This window comes from Procambarus clarkii, chromosome 19, assembly GCF_040958095.1.
Source record: "Procambarus clarkii isolate CNS0578487 chromosome 19, FALCON_Pclarkii_2.0, whole genome shotgun sequence".
Classification (NCBI taxonomy): Eukaryota; Metazoa; Arthropoda; class Malacostraca; order Decapoda; family Cambaridae; genus Procambarus; species Procambarus clarkii.
Genome location: NC_091168.1, coordinates 34611560 through 34626272, shown reverse-complemented (window position 1 = coordinate 34626272; position 14713 = coordinate 34611560). Strand labels below are relative to the sequence as shown.

Here is a 14713-nt window from a genome sequence, read left to right as displayed (position 1 = left end):
GTGTGTGGCTGGGGAGGGTGTGGCTGGGGAGGGTGTGGCTGGGGAGGGTGTGGCTGGGGAGGGTGTGTGGCTGGGGAGGGTGTGGCTGGGTGTGGCTGGGGAGGGTGTGGGCTGGGGAGGGTGTGTGGCTGGGGAGGGTGTGTGGCTGGGGAGGGTGGGGTGGGCTGGGAGGGTGTGTGGCTGGGGAGGGTGTGTGGCTGGGGAGGGTGTGGCTGGGGAGGGTGTGTGGCTGGGGAGGGTGTGTGGCTGGGGAGGGTGTGGCTGGGGAGGGTGTGGCTGGGGAGGTGTGGCTGGGGAGGGTGTGGCTGGGGAGGGTGTGGCTGGGGAGGGTGTGTGGCTGGGGAGGGTGTGTGGCTGGGGAGGGTGTGGCTGGGGAGGGTGTGTGGCTGGGGAGGGTGTGTGGCTGGGGAGGGTGTGGCTGGGGAGGGTGTGTGGCTGGGGAGGGTGTGCTGGGGAGGGTGTGTGGCTGGGGAGGGTGTGGCTGGGAGGGTGTGGCTGGGGAGGGTGTGTGGCTGGGGAGGGTGTGGCTGGGGAGGGTGTGGCTGGGGAGGGTGTGTGGCTGGGGAGGGTGTGTGGCTGGGGAGGGTGTGTGGCTGGGGAGGGTGTGGCTGGGGAGGGTGTGGCTGGGGAGGGTGTGTGGCTGGGGAGGGTGTGTGGCTGGGGAGGGTGTGTGGCTGGGGAGGGTGTGTGGCTGGGGAGGGTGTGTGGCTGGGGAGGGTGTGGCTGGGGAGGGTGTGTGGCTGGGGAGGGTGTGTGGCTGGGGAGGGTGTAGCTGGGGGCTATAGATATATATATAAAGGGATAGTGTAGATAAAGATATTGTTTTCTAAAGTAATATAGTTATAAAATTTCCCGAAGGTCCATATATAATCTCAAATGTGAAATACTGATTTCATAATAGTTAGCCTTAAAATGGCAATTCATTTTCTGCTTTGAATGATTATGTCCGTCATAAAAAATGGCGGCCACCTTGAAAAAAATGGCGGCCATCTTGGAAAAAATGGCGGCTATGGCTGACAGGGCTGTGCGGGGGTCATCCGTGATACTAATTACCCACAATTGCTTGCAGGAAACTACAGCTCCTGGCGATAGAACTGAAGAGAGAACCCAACCTGCCCATAGGCCTGGTGAACGAGGTGAGGCTCTCTCTCTCTCTCTCTGTCACTCCCTTCACTTTCCTTCTAGAGACACAAGCCTCTGTTTTGGGTCTCTCTCATGATCACTGATCCAGTGACCTGTGACTGTATGTGTGCTGTGCCAAGCGTGCAGTGGACACGGTTAAGTTACCCTTTCAATTTAAAATTTTAAATTTTGCCCCGAGGGGCGAGTTTATTGGGCAGCGCCACTCATCTTGTGAGTGGACACACCGCCATAGCAGAATGTACAACACTCCCCAAAAGGAAGAAAACCCGCTGGGTTGTTCATCCTGTCACTTGTACCCAGACACAGCTGGGACTTGCTTAACTGTCTCAAGTGAACAGCTCCTCAAACAAGAAGATTAACATCTATCAACCCTTAAAAGCTTACGTTATCTTGCGGGTGCAAAATGGGGAAATCTTTTAAGAACAGCATCAATATTTGACAAATAGTGTTTTCCTAACTCAAACAATGTGGGGTTTATTATTCTACACATATTTCTAATGTCTCTCAGGTGTTCACATTCACGTAGATAGTGGTCAAGGCGGTGTCCATCACTCTCACCACAGATTCTGCAACTTCGCTGATCAACTGTTGTTTCCATTCCAAATCTCCATGGATATTTGTATCCAAGACGGATTCTCGCTATTACTGATTCTCTCCCTCGTCGTCCTCCTCTTCGGCCATAATGATTGGGATTGCCAGCTGCAACCATGTTGTACCATCGTACAGATTCACTGGTTTGTGCTTCTATCCTCCTTTCCTCAGTTACCTTGTCACGGTGATGTTACCTGACAATACCTCTAATTTGTAGTAGAGTCTTGGGTATGAAGTATTCAATATGGTCTCCTTCAGCAGCCAGCACATCTGCTCGTTCATTCTCACATATTCCAACATGGGAGGGGATCCACAGAAACTTGATGACTCTTCACAGATTGGTAAGTATTCTCACAGCTCTCTTGATTTCAGCGACTATTACAAGATTTTCTGCCCGATTTTTACTTAGGCTTTGAAGTGCTGCTTTTGAATCAGTGCAGATCACTGCACCATTAGTGTTCCGTTCAAGAAACCTTAACGCCATAACAATGGCAGTTAGCTCTGCTTGCGTTGAAGAGGCATAGTTCTCAATACGTGCTTTTTCTTCATTTCTGCGTTGGAAAGCAGTATCCTTAATTACAGTGTATGCTGCACCAGCCCTGCCATTGACAGGATTAGATGACCGGTCAGTGTAGATTTGATCTAGTTCATCTTCGGCTTCTTTATAAATTTCCTCGAGATACTTGTGCCTCATTTCTTGTGGTATCATGTTGGATTTTTTCATTGCCATTTCATTGATGATGATCTTGCACGAGTCATCCTCCCAGGGAGGTAACCTCTCTACAGGCAGGAGCTCACGGGCTTGCTCAAGCAGGTGAAGCTCTTCAAGGTAGCAGACTGATCTGTGATGCCATTTTTTGCTTCTCCTGTTTCCCCCTGAAAGTAGCACAGAACTCAGTTTTTTCTTAGCAATATCATTGTAATGGGGATCTCTGGCTATCCTAATTGCAAGTTTAGCATTCAGCTCCTTAATTCTGCTTTTAACACTGGGGAGGGACAAATCCTCTCGTAGATTGGACGTTTTGGCAGTTCTTGGAACTCCAAGAATGATTGTCATGGCTTCATTCTGAATGCTTTCGATCCTTTTCATATCACTTTGGGAGTAGGTGCATAAAACTGGTGCTGCATAGTCTATGACGGAGCGCACATAGGCTGTGTACATCATTTTTAGCACGGCAATAGAGGCTCCATGTCCATTCCAGGTCATGGCTTTCAGTGCCCTGGGTCGACTTTTGCATGTTCCTATGAGTTGGTTGAGCTCCTCTTTCTTCCCCTTGTTAGAGCCGACAGTGACGCCAAGGTACCGATAGTGGTCAACCCATTCAAGTGTTACACCATTAATTTGTAGTTCTTCATTTGCTCTCCGCTTGTGATGGGAGTATGCCTTCGTCTTGTTTGTGGAGAGAGTGAAACCGAGCTCAATACATTTCCTTCCGAGGAGTTCAATGGACTGTTTAATTTTTCCCAAGGTGGGAGCTTGTATTAGGACATCATCTGCATATCCCACTTGTTGTGTTCCTTCCGGAAAATCAATATTTGCAATGGCGTTCATAAGTACATTGAATAGTGTAGGGCTTAAGACTCCGCCTTGGGGGATCCCGAGTTCCATATTCATTGTTCTGGAGACTGCTCCGTTGAAGCAGACCTTGATTGTTCTTCCTGTGAGGTAGACTTCATGAGTCTCCCCTTGACACCCATGCATGCAAGCTCGTCCAGGATCGCAATCCCCTGTGCTTTGTCGAAACTCCTTTGATGTCGACAAATACAGAGTACTTAGCTGTGTCATTAGCCAGGTAATTAACTATACAATTTGCTGTGCTCCGTCCTTTAACAAATCCAGTGACCCCCTCCCCTAACCTGCCTATTTTGTGCAACAGTCGATTTAGGATGATACTTTCAAGCATCTTGCAAGTGCATGACACGAGACTGATAGTTCTGTAATTACCAGGGTCATTAGGCTTCGGTATGGGAACAATTATTGCGTGTTTCCATTGTGTGGGCAACACTCCACTTAGGAATGACTTGTTAAACAGGTGGAGTAGTGGATTCCCAGACACTTCACACAGTGCATTGAGTATGTCGTAGGTGACGCCATCTTCACCAGGTGCTGTACTTTTACCCTTTTTCATAGCGCCCCTTACTTCTTGGGCTGTGATTGGTTCCCCATATTCGTCATCACTAGACAGTGCTCTTGTTATCCTAATTCTTCTGTCATCATGTCGCAGGAGCTGTTCCCTGCTTACTTCTGCAGGGAGGGAGGAGGAGGATGCTGCATCACTCCACTTTTGAATTAGTTCCTCAGCCTTACCCTGGGGGTCTTTGTGAGCCGCAGGCCGGGCTCTGCCACCCTTAGCTATCTGCGTCTTTGCCCACACTTGTTTTGCAGATGTTTCTCTTCCAAAAGAGCTAGTGAATTCAAGCCATTGTCTTTCTCGCTCGCTCTCTAATCTTCCCTTCCCTGGCTACTTGACACACAGTTTTGAACAGTTCTTGGTTGCTGTCAGTGGGATGTCTCCGGTACTCTCTACTTATGTTCCTAACATTTGCGTTAAGCATCTTTATGTAATCGTTCTCATACCATTTTATTTTCTTCCTCTGAGGGTTACTTCGCCCAGGTGTACGGCGCGGAACTCTTAGACAGCTCTCAATTTGGTGATTAAGGTCATCAACAAATGTATCAATGTCTTCTGGGATTTGGTATTCCGTGAACCAGTCACTCATCCTGTTTATGAAGTGCGGCCTCATATCCGGTCCGAGTGATAACCTTTTTCTTTAATTCGTTTCTACCCTCTTAACAAGCACAAATAAGCTTCTCCCACTTCTCGCTTAACCGAACCCCTTAGTCCACAAACCGACATTCGGAAATAACAGCTTAATCGGACCCTATTTTTCAGTTTTATTGTTAGAAAATTCAAATTCAAATTCAAAATGTTTTTCATAAATGTTTGTCATTTTGAATGATTAAGTTGGTTAAGAAGAAAATGACACAATTTATCTATTTCCTTTTCTAATATGTATCATTGGTTACATGTAAGCCACTTGGACGAGAGGGTATAGCCGTGGACTCGCTTCTTGCAGGTCGGCGTTCTATACCCGATAGTCGAAGTGGTTAGGTACCATTCCTTTCCTATGTCCTATCCCAACTTTGTTATATCCCAGCATCTTGTTCTCATATCCCAGCTCCTTGTCCTCATATCCCAGCCCCTTGTCCTCATATCCCAGCCCCTTGTCCTCATATCCCAGCTCCCTGTCCTCATATCCCAGCCCCTTGTTCTCATATCCCAGCCCCTTGTCCTCATATCCCAGCTCCTTGTCCTCATATCCCAGCCCCTTGTCCTCATATCCCAGCTCCTTGTCCTCATATCCCAGCCCCTTGTCCTCACATCCCAGCTCCTTGTCCTCATACCCCAGCTGCTTGTCCTCATTCCCCAGCTCCTTGTCCTCATATCCCAGCTCCTTGTCCTCATACCCCAGCTCCTTGTCCTCATATCCCAGCCCCTTGTCTTCATACCTCAGCTCCTTGTCCTCATACCCCAGCCCCTTGTCCTCATACCCCAGCTCCTTGTCCTCATACCCCAGCTCCTTGTCCTCATATCCCAGCCCCTTGTCTTCATACCTCAGCTCCTTGTCCTCATACCCCAGCCCCTTGTCCTCATACCCCAGCTCCTTGTCCTCATATTCCAGCCCCTTGTCCTCATACCTCAGCTCCTTGTCCTCATACCCCAGCCCCTTGTCATCATACCCCAGCTCCTTGTCCTCATACCCCAGCTCCTTTTCCTCATACCGCAGCTCCTTGTCCTCATACCCCAGCTCCTTGTCCTCATACCCCAGCTCCTTTTCCTCATACCCCAGCTCTTTGTCATCATACCCCAGCTCCTTGTCCTCATACCCCAGCTCCTTTTCCTCATACCCCAGCTCCTTGTCCTCATACCCCAGCTCCTTTTCCTCATATCCCAGCCCCTTGTCCTCACATCCCAGCTCCTTGTCCTCATACCCCAGCTGCTTGTCCTCATTCCCCAGCTCCTTGTCCTCATATCCCAGCTCCTTGTCCTCATACCCCCAGCTCCTTGTCCTCATATCCCAGCCCCTTGTCTTCATACCTCAGCTCCTTGTCCTCATACCCCAGCTCCTTGTCCTCATATCCCAGCCCCTTGTCCTCACATCCCAGCTCCTTGTCCTCATACCCCAGCTCTTTGTCCTCATACCCCAGCTCTTTGTCCTCATACCCCAGCTCCTTGTCCTCATACCCCCAGCTCCTTGTCCTCATACCCCCAGCTCCTTGTCCTCATACCCCAGCTCCTTGTCCTCATACCCTAGCTCCTTGTCCTCATACCCCCAGCTCCTTGTCCTCATACCCCCAGCTCCTTGTCCTCATACCCCCAGCTCCTTGTCCTCATACCCCCAGCTCCTTGTCCTCATACCCCAGCTCTTTGTCCTCATACCCCAGCTCCTTGTCCTCATACCCTAGCTCCTTGTCCTCATACCCCCAGTTCCTTGTCCTCATACCCCCAGCTCCTTGTCCTCATACCCCCAGCTCCTTGTCCTCATACCCCCAGCTCCTTGTCCTCATACCCCAGCTCTTTGTCCTCATACCCCAGCTCCTTGTCCTCATACCCCAGCTCCTTTTCCTCATACCCCAGCTCCTTGTCCTCATACCCCAGCTCCTTGTCCTCATACCCTAGCTCCTTGTCCTCATACCCCCAGTTCCTTGTCCTCATACCCCCAGCTCCTTGTCCTCATACCCCCAGCTCCTTGTCCTCATACCCCCAGCTCCTTGTCCTCATACCCCAGCTCTTTGTCCTCATACCCCAGCTCCTTGTCCTCATACCCCAGCTCCTTTTCCTCATACCCCAGCTCCTTGTCCTCATACCCCCAGCTCCTTGTCCTCATACCCCCAGCTCCTTGTCCTCATACCCCCAGCTGTGGGATATCTGGGGCTTGACTCATATATTCAATTATTTGCTTATTGTATTTAATAAATCGAAGGACCACCCACTTTTGAGAAAAGAGGGAAAACGAATAGAAGTGATCATTAGAATAACACTAGAGAACCAGTGTCTATGGATAATCATTAAAAGAATAATCACTTGAAATAATGAATGGACTGTATTATTAATTAATTTAAGTCAGAGCCTCAAAGACCTACATTGGCGGGGTATTTCTAGAAGTTCATATATATATCTAGGAACCAGTGTGGTTCGTCACTAGTTCATTGTTGAGTAAATGATGTAATAAAACTACTATAGATTCAAAGATATGATAACTCAAATTGTGAATATTAAAGATTATGAATTACTGAGCAACAGTCAGAGCAAAACACATTAATTACCAATTATCATTTCTGGTAATAATCTATTCAATGTAAAGATCCTACAGGAATTATATAGAAATCAATAATAATATTAAATAAATATGTACGAAAAATGTCTTAGCTTTAAGACGATTTCTGTAACGCCATTTCGTCATTCGTCCTCGTGGTCACAGGATCCCCACAAAGAAAGAACCCGAGGTGAATATCACGAATGATGAGAAACAACTTGACGACTCCTCGTATACACGCTGAAATCAGAGAAATTTAAGTAACATTTGATTAGGCTACGATTTATTTTCAATATTCATGAAAACGGAGAAAATTGTCGTAAGTTTACTAACGTTGTGTATTAGGTATCCTTGCTGTATGACGACAGACTACTCACAAATATATAATCTAGGATGATGCATCAAACGAGAACCATATACTTAACATGAGCGTATTAAATACTGAGGTCTGCCGAAACCGCGTCAGCTAGTCCCAGACGTCCACTGCTGTGTACGTGTAATTACGGGTCTTGGCTTCAATTGTTGATGCGTTATTAACTGGCTGGGCACTATAGAACACGTGGATAAGTAATTATTAACTGTTGACCGGGTATCAACGTAATTCTTGTCGATAAACTCCCCAGTCACTACCTCGTGTCTCGCCACTCTTCACGCCAGGGGATGCCTTCTCTCCCACAATGGCGTCGCCGCCTCCCTCAACCCGTCTCTCGCATTCACCACAGAAATTATTAATCACGAATAATTCTTTTTCGCGCAATTATGGATGTAATACGTTAATGAGAACTGGGTTGCAATTATAGGGACTTAAATATTATCATATTCTCGTTTTATGGTGTTAAACGAGAGATGGAGAAGATTTTATTTTCTCCATAGCATTCGCACGTAACAGATAAAACTACTACTTGATAACAATTTTAGTTAATAACTCTCGGTTTTAGATTATCGGGACTCATATTATCCGTAGGTAATTATTACACGGAATACTAATAATTTTAGAGAACCACATTCAATTCTCTAACACATTGGTAATAAACGTGTCTAACTGGACATTATCTGACGCAATGTTGCTACTCGATTTCATGAGAATTCTAGCATTAATACGCAGATGAAATGTTTAATTTATGTTGACACTACCGTTAGTAAAATTAGGAACTACTGTAGTTAGTATATAATAATGATGATGCATTATAATACAATAGTAGTTTATTAGTGTTGGAAATTTCCAATACCAGCTCCTTGTCCTCATACCCCAGCTCCTTGTCCTCATACCCCAGCTCCTTGTCCTCATACCCCAGCTCCTTGTCCTCATACCCCAGCTCCTTGTCCTCATACCCCAGCTCCTTGTCCTCATACCCCAGCTCCTTGTCCTCATACCCCAGCTCCTTGTCCTCATACCCCAGCTCCTTGTCCTCATACCCCAGCTCCTTGTCCTCATACCCCAGCTCCTTGTCCTCATACCCCAGCTCCTTGTCCTCATACCCCAGCTCCTTGTCCTCATACCCCCAGCTCCTTGTCCTCATACCCCCAGCTCCTTGTCCTCATACCCCCAGCTCCTTGTCCTCATACCCCAGCTCCTTGTCCTCATACCCCAGCTCCTTGTCCTCATACCCCCAGCTCCTTGTCCTCATACCCCCAGCTCCTTGTCCTCATACCCCAGCTCCTTGTCCTCATACCCCAGCTCCTTGTCCTCATACCCCAGCTCCTTGTCCTCATACCCCCAGCTCCTTGTCCTCATACCCCAGCTCCTTGTCCTCATACCCCCAGCTCCTTGTCCTCATACCCCAGCTCCTTGTCCTCATACCCCCAGCTCCTTGTCCTCATACCCCAGCTCCTCGTCCTCATATCCCCAGCTCCTTGTCCTCACACCCCCAGCTCCTTGTCCTCATAACCCCAGCTCCTTGTCCTCATACCCCCAGCTCCTTGTCCTCATACCCCCAGCTCCTTGTCCTCATACCCCCAGCTCCTTGTCCTCATACCCCAGCTCCTTGTCCTCATACCCCCAGCTCCTTGTCCTCATACCCCAGCTCCTCGTCCTCATATCCCCAGCTCCTTGTCCTCATACCCCAGCTCCTTGTCCTCATACCCCAGCTCCTTGTCCTCATACCCCAGCTCCTTGTCCTCATATCCCAGCTCCTTGTCCTCATACCCCAGCTCCTTGTCCTCATACCCCAGCTCCTTGTCCTCATACCCCCAGCTCCTTGTCCTCATACCCCCAGCTCCTTGTCCTCATACCCCAGCTCCTTGTCCTCATACCCCCAGCTCCTTGTCCTCATACCCCAGCTCCTCGTCCTCATATCCCCAGCTCCTTGTCCTCATACCCCAGCTCCTCGTCCTCATATCCCCAGCTCCTTGTCCTCACACCCCCAGCTCCTTGTCCTCATAACCCCAGCTCCTTGTCCTCATACCCCCAGCTCCTTGTCCTCATACCCCCAGCTCCTTGTCCTCATACCCCCAGCTCCTTGTCCTCATACCCCAGCTCCTTGTCCTCATACCCCCAGCTCCTTGTCCTCATACCCCAGCTCCTTGTCCTCATACCCCCAGCTCCTTGTCCTCATACCCCAGCTCCTCGTCCTCATATCCCCAGCTCCTTGTCCTCATACCCCCAGCTCCTTGTCCTCATACCCCCAGCTCCTTGTCCTCATACCCCCAGCTCCTTGTCCTCATACCCCCAGCTCCTTGTCCTCATACCCCCAGCTCCTTGTCCTCATACCCCAGCTCCTTGTTCTCATACCCCCAGCTCCTTGTCCTCATACCCCCAGCTCCTTGTCCTCATAACCCCAGCTCCTTGTCCTCATACCCCCAGCTCCTTGTCCTCATACCCCCAGCTCCTTGTCCTCATAACCCCAGCTCCTTGTCCTCATAACCCCAGCTCCTTGTCCTCATACCCCCAGCTCCTTGTCCTCATACCCCAGCTCCTTGTCCTCATACCCCCAGCTCCTTGTCCTCATACCCCCAGCTCCTTGTCCTCATACCCCCAGCTCCTTGTCCTCATACCCCAGCTCCTTGTCCTCATACCCCAGCTCCTTGTCCTCATACCCCCAGCTCCTTGTCCTCATACCCCCAGCTCCTTGTCCTCATACCCCAGCTCCTCGTCCTCATACCCCCAGCTCCTTGTCCTCATAACCCCAGCTCCTTGTCCTCATACCCCAGCTCCTCGTCCTCATACCCCCAGCTCCTTGTCCTCATAACCCCAGCTTCTTGTCCTCATAACCCCAGCTCCTTGTCCTCATACCCCAGCTCCTTGTCCTCATACCCCAGCTCCTTGTCCTCATACCCCCAGCTCCTTGTCCTCATACCCCCAGCTCCTTGTCCTCATACCCCAGCTCCTCGTCCTCATACCCCCAGCTCCTTGTCCTCATAACCCCAGCTCCTTGTCCTCATACCCCAGCTCCTCGTCCTCATACCCCCAGCTCCTTGTCCTCATAACCCCAGCTTCTTGTCCTCATAACCCCAGCTCCTTGTCCTTATACCCCCCAGCTCCTGGCTTGGCATTTTCACCTCATAGTTACCTTACCTTTCCTAAGAGTTAAATTTCAGCAATTGGGTGTAAGAAAATGTCCATATTTTGGCAGGCCCCGAAGCGGTCAGACCGCCGGCCTAGTGCCCCGGTTCGACTCCCGCGGAGTGTTGGTTCTTCAGCGTCCGGCCTTGTCCTCCAGGTCCCCAGCGGTGGTCCCCAGCAGGCAGTCGAAGTGGCCAGGTTTGTAGTTCTCTTTCTACCCGCTGGTGGGTTGTCTGTCTACCCGCTGGAGGGTTGTCTGTCTACCCGCTGGTGGGTTGTCTGTCTACCCGCTGGTGGGTTGTCTGTCTACCTGCTGGTGGGTTGTCTGTCTACCTGCTGGTGGGTTGTCTGTCTACCTGCTGGTGGGTTGTCTGTCTACCTGCTGGTGGGTTGTCTGTCTACCCGCTGGTGCTAATTAGTCTAAATACTTCGTGGTTCTTCACGATCACTTCATCATGTATCATGTAAGATCTAATACCTCGCTCTCCCCTACAGGTCGGGTTCCGTCTTGGACTCAGAGCGGCAAGAGGTTCCCGGTGGCCGCGGACTCTCTCTCGGGGGTGGTTCACTCCAGCCATCTGGCGGGAAAGAGCAACATCTGTCCGACCAAGCCACCAGGACGCCTGCTGGCTCGTCGACCAGTCCAAGAAAGTCTGGTGAAACAGTCACTTCAGACTTGACGGTTGGCTACCTTTCCCCAGTGATGGCGACTCCGGAGGCCTCCACTGTAGTCCAGCACCCGGGTTACGTCCAGGTCTCCCAGGGTGACCAGCACCCGGGTTACGTCCAGGTTTCCCAGGGTGATTACCACTTCGAGCCACCTATGAACCAAAGTGATTCCGTTGGAAATCTGTCGAGTACGTTATTAATAACTGACGCGCCAACGTTTGGATACGTAACTGTTCAACAAGATAACAGAGCCTTTGTTCCCCAGGGAATCAAAGACACCGTGAATTTAGATGGAAGGGATCAAATGGATTCTAAAATGTCAGAACTACGTCGTTTTTGGACTGAGAATATGACCCCAGGCACAGGGTACGTCGTCGCCTCTTCTCCTCCCTCGGGAACACTCAACACCACTGGTCTTCAGAACGCAACAAGTGGCGTTGATGCACACGACGCAGGCGACCATAAACCATCGAAGGCCCTCGAGACATCCTCCGTCCTCCCGAAACAGAGTGACAACATTAGGGATCGATACGTGAGCCTTACCTTCCCCGAAGAGGACAATGATCATCTTAACTTACCCCCAGAAGCAAGCACCCCACTTATGCCTGTACACATTAATAACAAACATGATTCTGGAGCTAAAGTGACAGAGAAACATTCTGATTATTTGGAACTATTGTTAAATGACCAACATGATGCTGAAAGGAAAGTGACCGAGAAAATCTCTGATTATTTAGAATTGTGGCCAAATGGAAATTCCAAGGTACAAAAGAGGCGATATGTAGACAGTAGTGATACAATTACTCTCAAGGTAGGCCTACCACAAGGCTACGTTGGAATCCAAGATCCAAACTTTGGTATATCAAACCAGGGCTCTAGGGAGGTTTCAGTACATAGAGGAGAGGTGACTTTAGGAAATAAAATGGACAATATTAACACGGCCGAAACTTTGACAAATTCCATGCCCAAACCTTCAAACCTCAATAGTGCTGGCTACGTTGAACTGGGATCGTTTACCAGTTCATCTCAACTTGCAAATCCCAGTCAAGTGATGGCTATGACGGTCATGAACGAGAGCCACGAGCTGTTGGTGAACAAGGGCACCACTTCGACCTGTGGGTATATACCCCACCCGCTGGCCGAAGAAACACCAGAGTGGGATATTACCTCCGCTACTGGTCCGTCTCTCAATGCACCTGGCTTAAACGGCGCCATCAGGAAACCGTCCCTACACACGGCAGAATCCTCTGGCCTCGGTGATTTAGTGAAGAGTGAGAATTACCCTGACAAGACTATGGAAACCACGGCGCTGGTGACTGGCGCTGGCCGGGAGGCTTGGGGTAGTTCGAGGTGTGTGAGCGAGGCTCCCGAAGACCTGCCTCTGGGCTACAGTAGAGTAGGAAGCCCCACCTAGCGTACCAGTCTCACTTGTGGCGGGTCTTGACTCAGGTGTTGGCACCTCCACAGGTGTTGGCTGGCCATCTGCACACAGGTGCTGGTTGGCCACCTCCACACAGGTGTTGGCTGGCCACCTCCACACAGGTGTTGGCTGGCCACCTCCACACAGGTGCTGGATGCCCACTCCCACACAGGTGCTGGCTGCCCACCCCCACACAGGTGCTGGATGCCCACCCTCACACAGGTGCTGGCTGCCCACCCCGACACAGGTGTTGGCTGCCCACCCCGACACAGGTGCTCCCTGCCCACCCCCACACAGGTGCTCCCTGCCCACCCCCACACAGGTGCTCCCTGCCCACCCCCACACAGGTGCTCCCTGCCCACCCCCACACAGGTGCTTGCTGCCCACCCCCACACAGGTGCTCCCTGCCCACCCCCACACAGGTGCTCCCTGCCCACCCCCACACAGGTGCTCCCTGCCCACCCCCACACAGGTGCTCCCTGCCCTCCCCCACACAGGTGCTCCCTGCCCACCCCCACACAGGTGGTGGCTGCCCACCCCCACACAGGTGCTCCCTGCCCACCCCCACACAGGTGCTGGCTGCCCACCTCCACACAGGTGGTGGCTGCCCACCCCCACACAGGTGCTCCCTGCCCTCCCCCACACAGGTGCTCCCTGCCCACCTCCACACAGGTGCTCCCTGCCCACCTCCCACATAGGTGGTGGCTGCCCACCCCTAGACAGGTGCTCCCTGCCCACCCCCACACAGGTGCTGGCTGCCCACCCCCACACAGGTGCTGGCTGCCCACCCCCACACAGGTGCTGGCTGCCCACCCCCACACTGGTGTTCCCTGCCCACCCCCACACAGGTGCTGGCTGCCCACCCCCACACAGGTGCTGGCTGCCCACCCCCACACAGGTGCTGGCTGCCCACCCCCACACAGGTGCTGGATGCCCACCCCCACACAGGTGTTCCCTGCCCACCCCCACACAGGTGCTGGCTGCCCACCCCCACACAGGTGCTCCCTGCCCACCCCCACACAGGTGCTCCCTGCCCACCCCCACACAGGTGCTCCCTGCCCACCCCCACACAGGTGCTCCCTGCCCACCCCCACACAGGTGCTGGCTGCCCACCCCCACACAGGTGTTCCCTGCCCACCCCCACACAGGTGTTCCCTGCCCACCCCCACACAGGTGCTGGCTGCCCACCCCCACACAGGTGCTGGCTGCCCACCCCCACACAGGTGTTCCCTGCCCACCCCCACACAGGTGCTCCCTGCCCACCCCCACACAGGTGCTGGCTGCCCACCCCTAGACAGGTGCTCCCTGCCCACCCCCACACAGGTGCTGGCTGCCCACCCCCACACAGGTGTTCCCTGCCCACCTCCACGTTGTAACAGTAGAACTACTAATATAGAAGGCAACAGAGCTAACATTAAAAGTTGTCGTTTCATTAGAAGGTTGGTAGAGAGAGTTGGTAGCTCACCTGACTCGCACAGTAAAGGTCATCTCCCCCTGGGATTAAGGGATTAACGAGGATTGAAGACAAAATGGCTGTGTTTCCCTTGTATTAATTCAACAGTGATGAATAACTCAATAAGTACAGTAATAGTAGTAATAACCTCTTTCATCAAGTAGGTAGATTAATGTAACGTCATTTATGAATAAAGAATCAAATCCCCTCCTTTCGTTCGAGGGCAGACGACTCGTGTAGAGCTGGCAACACCGACCGTAGGTCAGGTCACCAGCAAGAGTCTGGCCTCACCTCCACCTCTACCCTCCCCTCTATTCCAAGTCTCCATCTGTGTGTTAATTCAGTTGTGAAAGGATGGTCTCTCAAGATTCTCCCACAGCTGACTTGAATGGCTCATTACAGTGCCCAGTGCACCGATCCTCGTGCACAAGCCCTATCTCTGTTAACCCTGGATGGTAATCTGGCGTGTTGGGTGTCCCCAGGAGGCCCACATACCTTACCTTACCTTGAGGTTACCTTTAGGTGCTTCCGGGGCTTAGCGTCCCCGCGGCCCGGTCGTCGACCAGGCCTCCTGGTTGCCGGACTGATCAACCAGGCTGTTGGACGCGGCTGCTCG

The 14713-nt window shown here is 51.6% G+C and overlaps 1 protein-coding gene across 1 annotated transcript; it reads left to right on the top strand.

Annotated features, from left to right (window-relative positions):
• The first annotated feature begins 1122 nt into the window (after positions 1-1122).
• Positions 1123-13020, top strand: LOC138366270 (uncharacterized). The gene is made up of 3 exons (XM_069327278.1): positions 1123-1136; positions 10626-10753; positions 11051-13020. The coding sequence occupies exon 3, from the start codon at positions 11259-11261 to the stop codon at positions 12636-12638; it is 1380 nt and encodes a 459-aa protein (XP_069183379.1). The 5' UTR covers positions 1123-1136; positions 10626-10753; positions 11051-11258; the 3' UTR covers positions 12639-13020.
• Positions 13021-14713: the final 1693 nt, after the last annotated feature.

Excerpts from the sequence above, each read along its gene's own strand:
- LOC138366270 (XM_069327278.1), top strand. The coding sequence starts at position 11,259 with ATGGCGACTCCGGAGGCCTCCACTGTAGTCCAGCACCCGGGTTACGTC.